The sequence below is a fragment of the Ranitomeya imitator genome, chromosome 2 (genome assembly GCF_032444005.1).
Source record: "Ranitomeya imitator isolate aRanImi1 chromosome 2, aRanImi1.pri, whole genome shotgun sequence".
NCBI lineage: Eukaryota > Metazoa > Chordata > Amphibia > Anura > Dendrobatidae > Ranitomeya > Ranitomeya imitator.
This window is the reverse complement of record NC_091283.1, coordinates 585,713,092-585,728,892: the sequence shown is the minus strand read 5'-3', so window position 1 is coordinate 585,728,892 and position 15,801 is coordinate 585,713,092. Positions and strand designations below refer to the sequence as shown.

General features: G+C 50.0%; 1 protein-coding gene across 2 annotated transcripts in view; it reads left to right on the top strand.

Annotated features, from left to right (window-relative positions):
- The window catches only part of RPRD1B (regulation of nuclear pre-mRNA domain containing 1B), a 159,324-nt gene that overhangs the window by 77,416 nt on the left and 66,107 nt on the right, over positions 1-15,801 (top strand). The window contains exons 4-5 of one of the 2 annotated variants that reach the window (XM_069752276.1): positions 1,654-1,701; positions 6,567-6,679. In XM_069752276.1, coding sequence (XP_069608377.1) covers positions 1,654-1,701; positions 6,567-6,679 — 161 coding nt within the window. The remainder of the gene's footprint in view (positions 1-1,653; positions 1,702-6,566; positions 6,680-15,801) is intronic. The other variant, XM_069752277.1, reaches the window with a different exon arrangement.

Sequence of the window (15,801 nt, the reverse complement as noted above, 5' to 3'; positions counted from 1 at the left end):
TAAGCGTCGTGCGTGCATTTCTTCTGGTAGGTCTCCTTTAATAAGACTCTAGTTTTCTTTTTTCCCCTACATTTTGAAATTGAGGTCTCTGAGGAAGTGCGCATTATACGCTCTCGGATCTCCCGCCCGCCTCCCCCGTTACTTCATTGCCCCGAGCATTCTGTATGCATTTCCCACTGACTTGAAAAGAAAGCTGATTAAAAAGCTTTTTTGAATGAAGACGCCTGAATATCACACTGGTAATTTTCGACAACTTCACCAATATATAGAAAATGGTAATTCTCGCCGAGGCGTCCACTTTAATCATTCACTTGTGTTTTTTGGAAAATGGGCAGGCCGCTGACGTCTGTTCGAAAATCCCTATTCAGATTCTAGCTGCACTTTGAGGATTTGCACTGGTTTAATTTCTTCTGTCAGGTCCTATCCACAGGGCAAAAACAATAAATGCGTTGGCAGGTAGAGTGTGTATAAAGGCAGTGACTCGGGGGTTAGTCACGCATTGTGCTCCCCGCCGTTATTTCCTAGCTTGTATAATTAGCGGGCTCATCGTTCAGGTAGGCCTCTGTGATGGAGCGCGCGTCGGGTCCTCCTGCTGTTATGGAGAAGGCCGCGCCGCTCTGGGAAGCTTTTAGCCGCTGATCCTGCGCTGTCCTATAATGATGAGACCAGAATGACTGCCGCGGAGATTAATGGGGGCTCCCTCGCTTTACTCCTGTAAATGAGCTTAAAGGTGTACAGGGAAATTAGCGTCTGAGAATCCATTTCTTCTAGGAATCTCCTCATATTAGGAAACCTTTCACTCAGCTCTCCAGGGACGCGTTAATGTGAATTTAATCTCCTCTAAAACTCGGGCCGCTGTCCATGATATCATCCCGCTGAATGATTTTTTTTAATTATACTTTTATATCGGGAAATTATTGTTTTAATGAAAGCTATAAAAAATGAATGTGTAATTTAATATAAAAAATACAATAGAAATAACACCATTGTATTATATCCATACTTCACTGCACTACACTAGGACAGCGCTCATGTCTACAAAAGGCGCAAGTGTACATAATATGTATAAAAAGAATAAGAGTCCATTTCTGTAGATGTCCAATTATCTGATAAAATATTCTGGTATTTTTTAGGTCTAGAGAAACACAAAATCTGCTATTAAGTGATTGCCAATTGACCCATACGCAATGTTCACATGTTGCGTTTTTGCTTCGTTTTTTTTTTTTTTTTCCTGCAGGCAAAACCTGCTCTCTTGGCAGTAAAGGTGCTGCTTACAAAAAGCAGGTTTTGTGCGTTTTTTTGCTGCATTTTTGTTGTCTCCTGTGCATGCTGATAACCTTTAGTGCCCACTCCAAAAAACATAATGCAACTTAGGTTTTTGCACCAAAAACGTGTCAAAACCTGATGCCTGCATTTTTTGCTGCATTTTTGCACTTACTTGCTGGAAGAACGAACATGCTGCAATTTTCAAAAGCACAGCATTTTTTTTTTTTGTCACATCTTTCTCTGCTCGGTTTTATCACAAAACCTAAAGCATTTATTCTTACCAACAAAGAGAATGAGGTTCCTTAAAGTCTCATGCACACGTAGCTTATTTTTTCCTTGCAAATTTTAAATCGGCAGCATGTAATTTCTTTCATCGTTTTCTTGCAGATTTCAGCCATACTAATGAGTTGGGAAAAACCCGCAACAAAAACGCAAGTAAGAAAACACAAGCAGTTTACCTATTTTTATCTATATCTGGGTCTACTATGAATGTCGCATTTACAGTGGAAAAATTGCACAATAAGGTCAAATATTGTTTTCCTGAGAGACTCTAATGGTATAAACTCCCTCTGCTTTCTGTCTCCTGCAATACATTCAAATGGTGCAACTTCTTACCTCTGCTGCAATAGACTCTAATGGTATAAACTCCCTCTGCTTGCTGTCTGTCATCTGCCACTCTACCATCTAGCAACATATTTTAATGTGCCTGCTTAATGATTGGTATAATTCATTGGTTGCATTGTACGATTTACTCATTGTTTGATGTATATCCATGATTGTGGCCACTCTAGATACTATCAGGTGGAAGGTGTTATAGCATGTTGCCAGCCACAATGTATTTGATCATTTAACCACCTCCTGGTGTGCTGGCCCCAGCTGCCAAATTATCCCCACCCTGGTCCCACAATCCATCTCTTCTGACCCAGCAGTCTGGACTATAAATTTAGAACCATCCTTAGGGGTGCACGCAAGCATCCCAGAAGCAAAGCATCACGAAGCTAAGCGTCGTGATACAGCAGTTATTCCATGGCAGTTAGTCGGGGCAGGAGTCAGGTAACACTCTGCACTCCCGTCTATCCATGTGCTTTATTCCTATCCTCTTGTGTTCCCTTGTAATCCACTTTCACCGCCCAATCCCCCCTCCGTCACGACTCGTGTACATCAGCCCCTCTCTCCTTCCCTCTCCCATGTACAGCTCCCATGCACTTCTCACCTTCCTAAAAAACCTCAGCCCATCTTGCCCAAACACACTGCACAAAAAAACTTCACACACTTCCAAAAACTACTTGCTTTTTATCTTCTTACTCCTACTGATTTCGGGGGACATCTCCCCCAACCCCGGTCCCCCATCCCCCAACCTCAACCGCTACCCTACCTCATATCAAAACCATACTAACCTTATTAATATTACTTGCACTCCCTCATCTCTCTCTTTCAATTGTGCCCTTTGGAATCCACGGTCTGTATGTAACAAGCTTCCTTTCCTGCATAACTACTTTGTGAACATCTCTCTGAATCTATTGGCCCTCACTGAAACCTGGATCCAGGACTCTGACACTGTCTCCCCTGCTGCCATCTCCCATGGTGGATTACAATTGTCCCATTCCCCGAGACCCACAAACAGACCTGGTGGTGGAGTCGGCATACTCTTGTCCCAACAAAGCACGTTCCAGGATATACCCCCAGTTCCATCACTCTCATTCCCTTCTTTTGAGGTCCACACCATCAGGCTCTTTCATCCCCTCTCCCTCAGAGTAGCGGTCATATACCTGCCCCCAGGCTCACCCACCCACTTCCTGGACCATTTCTCTGCCTGGCTGCCGCACTTCATGTCCTCAGAACTACCAACCCTTATCCTGGGAGACTTCAACATCCCCATTTAACAGCCCCACTTCCACATCTGCATCCCAGATACTATCACTAACCACTTCTCTAGGCCTCTCACAGCTCTCAACCTCTGAAACACACAAAGACGGTAACACCCTGGACCTGGTCTTTGTCCGGCTCTGTTCAATCTCCTACCTAGATAACTCACTGCTTTCCCTCTCTGACCACAACATTCTATCCTGCACACTCACAATTCCTCGCCCACCCCAGCACTTTCCTACCTACCACACACTCAAATCTACATGCCATTAACCCTCATGTACTTTCAGACTCCCTACACTCATCATTGTCCCCAATCTCTTCATTTTCCTGTCCTGATCTGGCTGTACATCACTACAATGACACTCTTAGAAGCACCCTTGACCAAGTAGCTCCCCTCACCCTCAGAACCTCCAAACACAGAGTGAAACAGCCCTGGCTCACATCGCAAACCCGATTTCTCCAGCGATGCTCTAGGAGTGCTGAACGCTTATGGAGGAAAACACGCACACCAGAAGACTTCATACACTTCAAATGTATGTTAAGGACCTATAACTCTGCCCTTCACCTCGCCAAACAGTCCTACTACACCACCCTGATCACCTCACTATCCAACAACCCCAAGAAACTTTTTAACACCTTTCACTCCCTCCTCAGGCCAAAAGCACAAGACCCTATCAGACATTTGTGCTGATGACCTGGCTTCCCACTTTATAGAGAAAATAGACAATATCCGTCAGGAAATCCGCTCCCAGAAACCAAGTGCAATGACTCCCATCCCTCCCTGCATCTCCCTTGGCTCACTCTCCACATTCGATCCATCACAGAAGAAGAAGTCTCCAAGCTCCTCTCCTCTTCTCGTCCGACTACATGCACCAACGACCCCATTCCCTCACACCTCCTCCAGTCTCTCTCCAGTCGTCACAACTCGCCTAACTACAATTTTTAATCTCTCCCTCTCCTCTGGCATTTTCCCCTCCTCCTTCAAACACTCTATCATTACTCCATTACTAAAAAAAAACCTACCCTCGACCCATCCTGCACAAACAACTACAGACCGGTCTCCAATCTCCCCTGAATCTCAAAACTCTTGGAGCGCCTGATCTACTCCCGCCTTACCCGTTACCTCTCCACTCACTCCCTCCTAGACCCCTCACAGTCGGGTTTCCGCCCCCTACATTCGACAGAAACTGCTCTTATCAAGGTGATCAATGACCTTCTGACAGCAAAACGTAACGGTGACCGCTCTCTGCTCATTCTCCTCGACCTTTCTGCAGCTTTCAACACTGTTGACCACCATCTCCTTCTCTCTAGGCTCCAGTCACTAGGCATTAAGGACACTGCTCTCTCCTGGTTCTCCTCCTACCTTTCTGACCGCTCCTTCAGTGTTCTGTTCTCTGGCTCCACTTCATCTCCTCTTCCTCTCACTGTCGGGGTACCTAAGGGCTCAGTCCTTGGCCCCCTTCTCTTCTCCCTCTACACAGCCCCAATTGGACAGACCATCAGCAGATTTGGCTTTCAGTACCATCTTTATGCTGACGACACACAACTACACACGTCATCCCCTGACCTTACCCCTGCTGTACTACAGAACACCACTGACTGTCTGTCTGCAGTCTCTAACATCATGTCCGCTCTCTATCTGAAATTCAACCTCTCCAAAACTGAACTTCTTGTGTTCCCGCCTTCTATTATTATTATAATTATTATAGCGCCATTTATTCCATGGCGCTTTACATGGGAGGAGGGGTATACATAATAAAAACAAGTACCATTTCTTCTAGATGTAGAGGATGCCCCCTGTCATTGCCATGACATGGTGGTTTTTCAGTTTTTAACTTTGTAGCTAGTCATGGTACTGCAGTCCACCCGTTCCTTTAATTATTTTGGCCTGGCATTCTCTGCACCCATTAAATTTATATCCTTCTTGTACACTGGAGCCCAAAAGTGGAAGCATAGGGCCCAATTCATCAAAACCAGCATAGGTAGGTCCACACCTCTCCATGAATCTGGAGTGCCTGACTAGTGTTGTGCACCACACCAGTGATCTTACTCTAGTCAGGGACTGGAGTGAGATTTCTGCAGTGGGGAACGCCACTTCTCTTCATAAATTAGAGGAGCATTCCCTGTCTGGGTTCCACCCATTTTGGCAGAGCCTGGAGAAACTGGCGTGAAAGCATCAAAAGTAGCAACTCCAAGTTGTTCCTCGATTTTGTGACTTTTCGATGCTTTTTACTCCCAAATTCTGGTGTGAAAGTTGTGACGAAATGGCCCGTGGACGCTTGATTTTTTTTATATTGGCAATAATGAGCCCAAATAATCATACTAGGCCGAGCGTGTAGACTCTGTCTCCCTCTTTGCGCGTACTTTCTAAGCGTGGCTTCCAATTGTGTCACAACTTCAGACAATTCCGCAGTCTCGGAGGCCATGTCAGTGTTGTACGAGTGTGAAAGTAATGATAGGTAATTATTCATTTGTAGTTTTATGAGAAAATATTAACATTGTGACTGTGAATATAATGAGCAATTATAATTTCGCTGCACATCTGGGGTAATTTTCACACCGAGATAAGCAGATGGCATGGGTTTACTGGATGCGGATACACTTGATAATAAATGCTGTCAACTTCCTTTTACTTGGCTATTAAAGGGCCACGTAAGGTGCCAGACTATCAACCTTGTAAATAGTAGATGTTGGTAAAGAACTAACCCACAACATAAAGCCAAGGGGCAGTCTACAAGAATCCCTGCCATGTCCCCCAAAGACCCTACCCCAAGAGACCCCCATGGTAAAGACCATTTAAAATTGGAAAACTTTAGCACACTTAATAAAAATGCCCATGTCTCTTGAACCGTATGGGGGATTTAAAAAATAATAAGAACAGGATAAATAAGAATAATATGAAGGCAATAACTGGCCACATTCGACCTGCTGATAGGTCAATAGCTGTTTCCCAGATCTTATCTTCTCCCAAAACTACTGATTGTCTCCTTGAAATTTCACCTTTGCCCCAAAAAGTGCCACCATGTTTATTGGCATTAACTGATTGGTGTAGATTATTTTGAGGTGTAAGTAATCTATTCCTATATATCTTGTGTGTTATATCTGTGTGATTATAAATATGTATGTTTATATGTATATATGCAGTGTCTTGAAAAAGTATTCCTACCCCGTTAACTTTTCCAAGTTTTTTCACGTTACACCCACAAACGTAAATGTATTTTATTGGGATTTTATGTGATATACCAATACAAAGTTGGAAATGATACATAGTTTTCTAATTATTTTAAATCCCTTATGCCACGGCCATTTTCGATGTTTGTTTTTTCCTCCCCTTCTTCCCAGAGCTCTAACTTTTCTATGTTTCTGTCTTTTAGAGATCTTTACTGTATTTTGCGAACAATATTTTTTATTTGATTTCATTTTTTTTTTAGTGGTGGAAGAGAAGGTGGTGTCATTGAAACGAGGTTTCCAGCAAATCCAAGAGGAGGAAGATGATTATCCTGGAAGCTACTCGCCGAGGGACTCTTCAGCGGGGCCTTTACTGGTATGTCCTCACATCTCCGCCGGCCCCCTGTAGAGCAGGCCGGGCTCATTAACCCCAGTTGCTCCCATATGTCCGCTCTGTCGGCAGACACATTGGTATATCTGCCAAGTGATTCTTCAGCGGAGGCCGGTGCTGGGCTGTACAAGGACATTTTCACCTCTGCCCTAATTAGGAGAAGAAAGCCCCACAATCTGGTCTCTACATTAGCGTTAAATGAAGAACAGTCAGATCTGCTGTCAGGTCATTGTGCTAGGTTACATCCTGACGTGTGCAGTAATCCCAGGGGAACTGTCTGCATTTTAATGTCGTTTTCTGCTCAAATCTGTACTGATTGAATAAGTATGATGTATACCTCTATTAATTCATCATCCGTTTTGGCTTGGGCCTTTGGAAACAAACAAGTGGTCACTTTTGGCTACTTCTTATGTCCTATTCAAGTCTGTCTGGAGGGACCGTCCTTGATCATCCTTCTTTCCAGCCCACAGCAGAGACCCTTTTACTCTGCAGTAATGGGGCTTTCAGAGTTTGGCCCCTACACTAGTTACTGTTCCGATCTGATTGGTCACTTATAAATGTAAAAAAGGGGTTGACATTGAACAGCCCGTTTAAAGCCAGGATAAACTCAAGATTTGGGATTCCTGTGATCCTGGATGAAAAATGGTTGCAGCACATTGTGTGATCAACTTTCAGTATCGCTGTATTTAAAGGGTTATTCTCATCTCCAAGATCCTATCTCAGTATGTAGTAGGTGTAATATTAATAATGTTAGCAAATGCCTCGAAATAGAAATGTAGTATAGTTCTTCTGATTTGCTCTGTCTCTTCCCCCATGTGCAGGCATTGCAGGACCTTAGGTATCCATGGTTACAACCACTGATATAGTGATGGTTAGTTAGCTAGCAGGAAGTGGTTGTAACCATGGATCCCTAAGGTCTTGCAATGCCTGCACATGAGGAAAGAGACATAACGAATCAGAAAAGCTGTACTACATTTCTAATTGGAGGTATTTGCTAATATTATTATTATACCTACTACATGTTGAGATAGCATCTCGAAGATGGGAGTACTCCTTAGCTGTACTGCTGTACAGTCACTTTTGTGGTGTAGCCTTATTCATTACATGGCAGTGGGATTCTTCACGAAATTGCAGTGGAAAGTGATAGGTATTGAAACGCTGATCTCATAGAAAAAGTGTAGTTTTTCGAGTATAGTGCAGGTTGTCCACCTGTCTTGGAATGCTTTCTGAAGAATAAGCATAAGAAGTGGTTTATTTTAAAAGGGATTGTCAGGAATTGTGATGTGATTCAGCCTCCGTCAATAGGAATAATTTTTCCTGTGAGTGGTAGCAACTTCCAGTTAAAAGCGAAAAGTTGCCCTTCAAAAAGTTGCAGCGGGCCCTAAACCTTACCGTGACCATTTATACCCAATAGCAAAATGTATCTGAACAACAGTCACCAATATGTGACCTGACACCCGGCATCCCCACCGATCAGATGAAAACCCCCCCAGCAGCAGCCGGATGTAAACACGGGCGGAGCGTCTCTGCGCAGTTCCATGTAATGTGTTGCTGCCGCTGCCGGGTGCTGCAGTGCAGCTCCTAGTCTACAGAGTAGCAGCTGTCACATTGAATGGAGCCGCGCTCAGTAATAACATTCGTACTTGCATCCAGCAGCCCCCAAAGTTGTTTTCATCGTTTCCGGACCTCTACTGATCTTATATTGATTACCTATCCTAAGAATAGGTTATTGATCATCTTTTCCTGGTCAACCCCTTTAATGAAACTTTACCATCACTGGTCACTTATCTTTATGGCTTTAGTAACCCAATCATTTGTTAGATCTTTTTTTTTTGTTTGTTTCTCTGACAACTACCATTAGTACAAGACTGAGCCGGGGCTGTAGGGTTATAGTGTTATACTGTATACAGCGTGCTTTTATCGTTACTTCACTTGCATTTTAATCTGTTTGGTTTCGTAGGCATTTTCTCCTTAATAACCAGTCTAAATTATTATTCCCTCCCTGCCTCTTGTGTATACACAATCTATGTGTATATTACGTGGTTAAGATTTTAACTTGCTGGATACAAGATCTCGATAATTTGCCGTTTAAACAAAACATTTTCAGCCATTAGAGACGGAGCTGATAATATAAACATGTACGGTATCTTCGCTCTTTTAGTCGGAATTCCTTCTGGTGTAAACAGTGTGAAGAGCCGCAGACAGCCTGTCATGTTAGATGTTGCTTCATGTTGAGATAAAGCAGCGTGTCAGTGTAGGAGGACTGCTGTACTCCATCACTTCTGCCTCAAAGCCTGTCCTGCCTCTCGCCATACACGGCTCCCAGATAAGCCGTGGGATTACTCTCATGGCTTGTCATAAAGACATTGTGTACAGTATGCAGAAAATAGATTTGTAGGAAAGAATGGGGAGTCATGGAGTGATAGAAGTACGAAAGGTAGGAGAAATAAGTGCCGGGTATCAACTATGTAACCTGTGGGCAGTGTCACTAGTGTGCAGGGCCTGAGCTATGTAACCTGTGGGCAGTGTCACTAGAGTGCAAGGGCTGAGCTAGGTCACCTGTGGGCAGTGTCACTAGTGTGCAGAGGCTGAGCTAGGTCACCTGTGGGCAGTGTCACTAGTGTGCAGAGGCTGAGCTAGGTCACCTGTGGGCAGTGTCACTAGAGTGCAAGGGCTGAGCTAGGTCACCTGTGGGCAGTGTCACTAGTGTGCAGGGGCTGAGCTAGGTCACCTGTGGGCAGTGTCACTAGAGTGCAAGGGCTGAGCTAGGTCACCTGTGGGCAGTGTCACTAGTGTGCAGGGGCTGAGCTAGGTCACCCGTGGGCAGTGTCACTAGTGTGCAGAGGCTGAGCTAGGTCACCTGTGGGCAGTGTCACTAGTGTGCAGAGACTGAGCTAGGTCACCTGTGGGCAGTGTCACTAGTGTGCAAGGGCTGAGCTAGGTCACCTGTGGGCAGTGTCACTAGTGTGCAGAGGCTGAGCTAGGTCACCTGTGGTCAGTGTCACTAGTGTGCAGAGGCTGAGCTAGGTCACCTGTGGGCAGTGTCACTAGTGTGCAGAGGCTGAGCTAGGTCACCTGTGGGCAGTGTCACTAGAGTGCAAGGGCTGAGCTAGGTCACCTGTGGGCAGTGTCACTAGTGTGCAGGGGCTGAGCTAGGTCACCTGTGGGCAGTGTCACTAGAGTGCAAGGGCTGAGCTAGGTCACCTGTGGGCAGTGTCACTAGTGTGCAGGGGCTGAGCTAGGTCACCCGTGGGCAGTGTCACTAGTGTGCAGAGGCTGAGCTAGGTCACCTGTGGGCAGTGTCACTAGTGTGCAGAGACTGAGCTAGGTCACCTGTGGGCAGTATCACTAGTGTGCAAGGGCTGAGCTAGGTCACCTGTGGGCAGTGTCACTAGTGTGCAGAGGCTGAGCTAGGTCACCTGTGGGCAGTGTCACTAGAGTGCAAGGGCTGAGCTAGGTCACCTGTGGGCAGTGTCACTAGAGTGCAAGGGCTGAGCTAGGTCACCTGTGGGCAGTGTCACTAGTGTGCAGAGGCTGAGCTAGGTCACCTGTGGGCAGTGTCACTAGTGTGCAGGAGCTGAGCTAGGTCACCCGTGGGCAGTGTCACTAGTGTGCAGAGGCTGAGCTAGGTCACCTGTGGGCAGTGTCACTAGTGTGCAGAGGCTGAGCTAGGTCACCTGTGGGCAGTGTCACTAGTGTGCAGGGGCTGAGCTAGGTCACCTGTGGGCACTGTCCCTAGTGTGCAGGGGCTGAGCTAGGTCACCTGTGGGCAGTGTCACTAGTGTGCAGAGGCTGAGCTAAGTCACCTGTGGGCAGTGTCACTAGTGTGCAGGGGCTGAGCTAGGTCACCTGTGGGCAGTGTCACTAGTGTGCAGAGGCTGAGCTAGGTCACCTGTGGGCACTGTCCCTAGTGTGCAGGGGCTGAGCTAGGTCACCTGTGGGCAGTGTCACTAGTGTGCAGAGGCTGAGCTAGGTCACCTGTGGGCAGTGTCACTAGTGTGCAAGGGCTGAGCTAGGTCACCTGTGGGCAGTGTCACTAGTGTGCAAGGGCTGAGCTAGGTCACCTGTGGGCAGTGTCACTAGTGTGCAAGGGCTGAGCTAGGTCACCTGTGGGCAGTGTCACTAGTGTGCAGGGGCTGAGCTAGGTCACCTGTGGGCAGTGTCACTAGTGTGCAGGGGCTGAGCTAGGTCACCTGTGGGCAGTGTCACTAGTGTGCAGGGGCTGAGCTAGGTCACCTGTGGGCAGTGTCACTAGTGTGCAGGGGCTGAGCTAGGTCACCTGTGGGCAGTGTCACTAGTGTGCAGGGGCTGAGCTAGGTCACCTGTGGGCAGTGTCACTAGTGTGAAGGGGCTGAGCTCGGTCACCTGTGGGCAGTGTCACTAGAGTGCAAGGGCTGAGCTAGGTCACCTGTGGGCAGTGTCCCTAGTGTGCAGAGGCTGAGCTAGGTCACCTGTGGGCAGTGTCCCTAGTGTGCAGAGGCTGAGCTAGGTCACCTGTGGGCAGTGTCACTAGTGTGCAGAGGCTGAGCTATGTAACCTGTGGGCAGTGTCACTACTGTGCAGAGGCTGAGCTAGGTCACCTGTGGGCAGTGTCACTAGAGTGCAGGGGCTGAGCTAGGTCACCTGTGGGCAGTGTCACTAGTGTGCAGGGGCTGAGCTAGGTCACCTGTGGGCAGTGTCACTAGTGTGCAGGGGCTGAGCTAGGTCACCTGTGGGCAGTGTCACTAGAGTGCAGGGGCTGAGCTAGGTCACCTGTGGGCAGTGTCACTAGTGTGCAGAGGCTGAGCTAGGTCACCTGTGGGCAGTGTCACTAGTGTGCAGAGGCTGAGCTATGTAACCTGTGGGCAGTGTCACTACTGTGCAGAGGCTGAGCTAGGTCACCTGTGGGCAGTGTCACTAGTGTGCAGAGGCTGAGCTAGGTCACCTGTGGGCAGTGTCACTAGTGTGCAGAGGCTGAGCTAGGTCACCTGTGGGCAGTGTCACTAGTGTGCAGGGGCTGAGCTAGGTCACCTGTGGGCAGTGTCACTAGTGTGCAGGGGCTGAGCTAGGTCACCTGTGGGCAGTGTCACTAGTGTGCAGGGGCTGAGCTAGGTCACCTGTGGGCAGTGTCACTAGAGTGCAGGGGCTGAGCTAGGTCACCTGTGGGCAGTGTCACTAGTGTGCAGAGGCTGAGCTAGGTCACCTGTGGGCAGTGTCACTAGTGTGCAGAGGCTGAGCTATGTAACCTGTGGGCAGTGTCACTACTGTGCAGAGGCTGAGCTAGGTCACCTGTGGGCAGTGTCACTAGTGTGCAGAGGCTGAGCTAGGTCACCTGTGGGCAGTGTCACTAGTGTGCAGAGGCTGAGCTAGGTCACCTGTGGGCAGTGTCACTAGTGTGCAGGGGCTGAGCTAGGTCACCTGTGGGCAGTGTCACTAGTGTGCAGAGGCTGAGCTATGTAACCTGTGGGCAGTGTCACTACTGTGCAGGGGCTGAGCTAGGTCACCTGTGGGCAGTGTCACTAGAGTGCAGGGGCTGAGCTAGGTCACCTGTGGGCAGTGTCACTAGTGTGCAGTGGCTGAGCTAGGTCACCTGTGGGCAGTGTCACTAGTGTGCAGGGGCTGAGCTAGGTCACCTGTGGGCAGTGTCACTAGAGTGCAGGGGCTGAGCTAGGTCACCTGTGGGCAGTGTCACTAGTGTGCAGAGGCTGAGCTAGGTCACCTGTGGGCAGTGTCACTAGTGTGCAGAGGCTGAGCTATGTAACCTGTGGGCAGTGTCACTACTGTGCAGAGGCTGAGCTAGGTCACCTGTGGGCAGTGTCACTAGTGTGCAGAGGCTGAGCTAGGTCACCTGTGGGCAGTGTCACTAGTGTGCAGAGGCTGAGCTAGGTCACCTGTGGGCAGTGTCACTAGTGTGCAGGGGCTGAGCTAGGTCACCTGTGGGCAGTGTCACTAGTGTGCAGAGGCTGAGCTAGGTCACCTGTGGGCACTGTCCCTAGTGTGCAGGGGCTGAGCTAGGTCACCTGTGGGCAGTGTCACTAGTGTGCAGGGGCTGAGCTAGGTCACCTGTGGGCAGTGTCACTAGTGTGCAGGGGCTGAGCTAGGTCACCTGTGGGCAGTGTCACTAGTGTGCAGGGGCTGAGCTAGGTCACCTGTGGGCAGTGTCACTAGTGTGCAGGGGCTGAGCTAGGTCACCTGTGGGCAGTGTCACTAGAGTGCAGGGGCTGAGCTAGGTCACCTGTGGGCAGTGTCACTAGTGTGCAGAGGCTGAGCTAGGTCACCTGTGGGCAGTGTCACTAGTGTGCAAGGGCTGAGCTAGGTCACCTGTGGGCAGTGTCACTAGAGTGCAAGGGCTGAGCTAGGTCACCTGTGGGCAGTGTCCCTAGTGTGCAGAGGCTGAGCTAGGTCACCTGTGGGCAGTGTCACTAGTGTGCAGAGGCTGAGCTATGTAACCTGTGGGCAGTGTCACTACTGTGCAGAGGCTGAGCTAGGTCACCTGTGGGCAGTGTCACTAGAGTGCAGGGGCTGAGCTAGGTCACCTGTGGGCAGTGTCACTAGTGTGCAGGGGCTGAGCTAGGTCACCTGTGGGCAGTGTCACTAGTGTGCAGAGGCTGAGCTAGGTCACCTGTGGGCACTGTCCCTAGTGTGCAGGGGCTGAGCTAGGTCACCTGTGGGCAGTGTCACTAGTGTGCAGAGGCTGAGCTAGGTCACCTGTGGGCAGTGTCACTAGTGTGCAAGGGCTGAGCTAGGTCACCTGTGGGCAGTGTCACTAGTGTGCAAGGGCTGAGCTAGGTCACCTGTGGGCAGTGTCACTAGTGTGCAGGGGCTGAGCTAGGTCACCTGTGGGCAGTGTCCCTAGTGTGCAGAGGCTGAGCTAGGTCACCTGTGGGCAGTGTCACTAGTGTGCAGAGGCTGAGCTAGGTCACCTGTGGGCAGTGTCACTAGTGTGCAAGGGCTGAGCTAGGTCACCTGTGGGCAGTGTCACTAGTGTGCAAGGGCTGAGCTAGGTCACCTGTGGGCAGTGTCACTAGTGTGCAGGGGCTGAGCTAGGTCACCTGTGGGCAGTGTCCCTAGTGTGCAGAGGCTGAGCTAGGTCACCTGTGGGCAGTGTCACTAGTGTGCAGAGGCTGAGCTATGTAACCTGTGGGCAGTGTCACTACTGTGCAGAGGCTGAGCTAGGTCACCTGTGGGCAGTGGCACTAGTGTGCAGAAACTGAGCTAGGTCACCTGTGGGCAGTGTCACTAGTGTGCAGAGGCTGAGCTAGGTCACCTGTGGGCAGTGTCACTAGTGTGCAGGGGCTGAGCTATGTAACCTGTGGGCAGTGTCACTACTGTGCAGAGGCTGAGCTAGGTCACCTGTGGGCAGTGTCACTAGAGTGCAGGGGCTGAGCTAGGTCACCTGTGGGCAGTGTCACTAGTGTGCAGGGGCTGAGCTAGGTCACCTGTGGGCAGTGTCACTAGTGTGCAGGGGCTGAGCTAGGTCACCTGTGGGCAGTGTCACTAGAGTGCAGGGGCTGAGCTAGGTCACCTGTGGGCAGTGTCACTAGTGTGCAGAGGCTGAGCTAGGTCACCTGTGGGCAGTGTCACTAGTGTGCAGAGGCTGAGCTATGTAACCTGTGGGCAGTGTCACTACTGTGCAGAGGCTGAGCTAGGTCACCTGTGGGCAGTGTCACTAGTGTGCAGAGGCTGAGCTAGGTCACCTGTGGGCAGTGTCACTAGTGTGCAGAGGCTGAGCTAGGTCACCTGTGGGCAGTGTCACTAGTGTGCAGGGGCTGAGCTAGGTCACCTGTGGGCAGTGTCACTAGTGTGCAGAGGCTGAGCTAGGTCACCTGTGGGCACTGTCCCTAGTGTGCAGGGGCTGAGCTAGGTCACCTGTGGGCAGTGTCACTAGTGTGCAAGGGCTGAGCTAGGTCACCTGTGGGCAGTGTCACTAGTGTGCAGGGGCTGAGCTAGGTCACCTGTGGGCAGTGTCACTAGTGTGCAGGGGCTGAGCTAGGTCACCTGTGGGCAGTGTCACTAGAGTGCAGGGGCTGAGCTAGGTCACCTGTGGTCAGTGTCACTAGTGTGCAGAGGCTGAACTAGGTCACCTGTGGGCAGTGTCACTAGTGTGCAGAGGCTGAGCTATGTAACCTGTGGGCAGTGTCACTACTGTGCAGAGGCTGAGCTAGGTCACCTGTGGGCAGTGTCACTAGTGTGCAAGGGCTGAGCTAGGTCACCTGTGGGCAGTGTCACTAGTGTGCAGAGGCTGAGCTAGGTCACCTGTGGGCAGTGTCACTAGTGTGCAGGGGCTGAGCTAGGTCACCTGTGGGCAGTGTCACTAGTGTGCAGAGGCTGAGCTAGGTCACCTGTGGGCACTGTCCCTAGTGTGCAGGGGCTGAGCTAGGTCACCTGTGGGCAGTGTCACTAGTGTGCAGAGGCTGAGCTAGGTCACCTGTGGGCAGTGTCACTAGTGTGCAAGGGCTGAGCTAGGTCACCTGTGGGCAGTGTCACTAGTGTGCAAGGGCTGAGCTAGGTCACCTGTGGGCAGTGTCACTAGTGTGCAAGGGCTGAGCTAGGTCACCTGTGGGCAGTGTCACTAGTGTGCAGGGGCTGAGCTAGGTCACCTGTGGGCAGTGTCACTAGTGTGCAGGGGCTGAGCTAGGTCACCTGTGGGCAGTGTCACTAGAGTGCAAGGGCTGAGCTAGGTCACCTGTGGGCAGTGTCCCTAGTGTGCAGAGGCTGAGCTAGGTCACCTGTGGGCAGTGTCCCTAGTGTGCAGAGGCTGAGCTAGGTCACCTGTGGGCAGTGTCACTAGTGTGCAGAGGCTGAGCTATGTAACCTGTGGGCAGTGTCACTACTGTGCAGAGGCTGAGCTAGGTCACCTGTGGGCAGTGTCACTAGAGTGCAGGGGCTGAGCTAGGTCACCTGTGGGCAGTGTCACTAGTGTGCAGGGGCTGATCTAGGTCACCTGTGGGCAGTGTCACTAGTGTGCAGAGGCTGAGCTAGGTCACCTGTGGGCACTGTCCCTAGTGTGCAGGGGCTGAGCTAGGTCACCTGTGGGCAGTGTCACTGGTGTGCAGGGGCCGAGCTAGGTCACCTGTGGGCAGTGTCACTGGTGTGCAGGGGCTGAGCTAGGTCACCTGTGGGCAGTG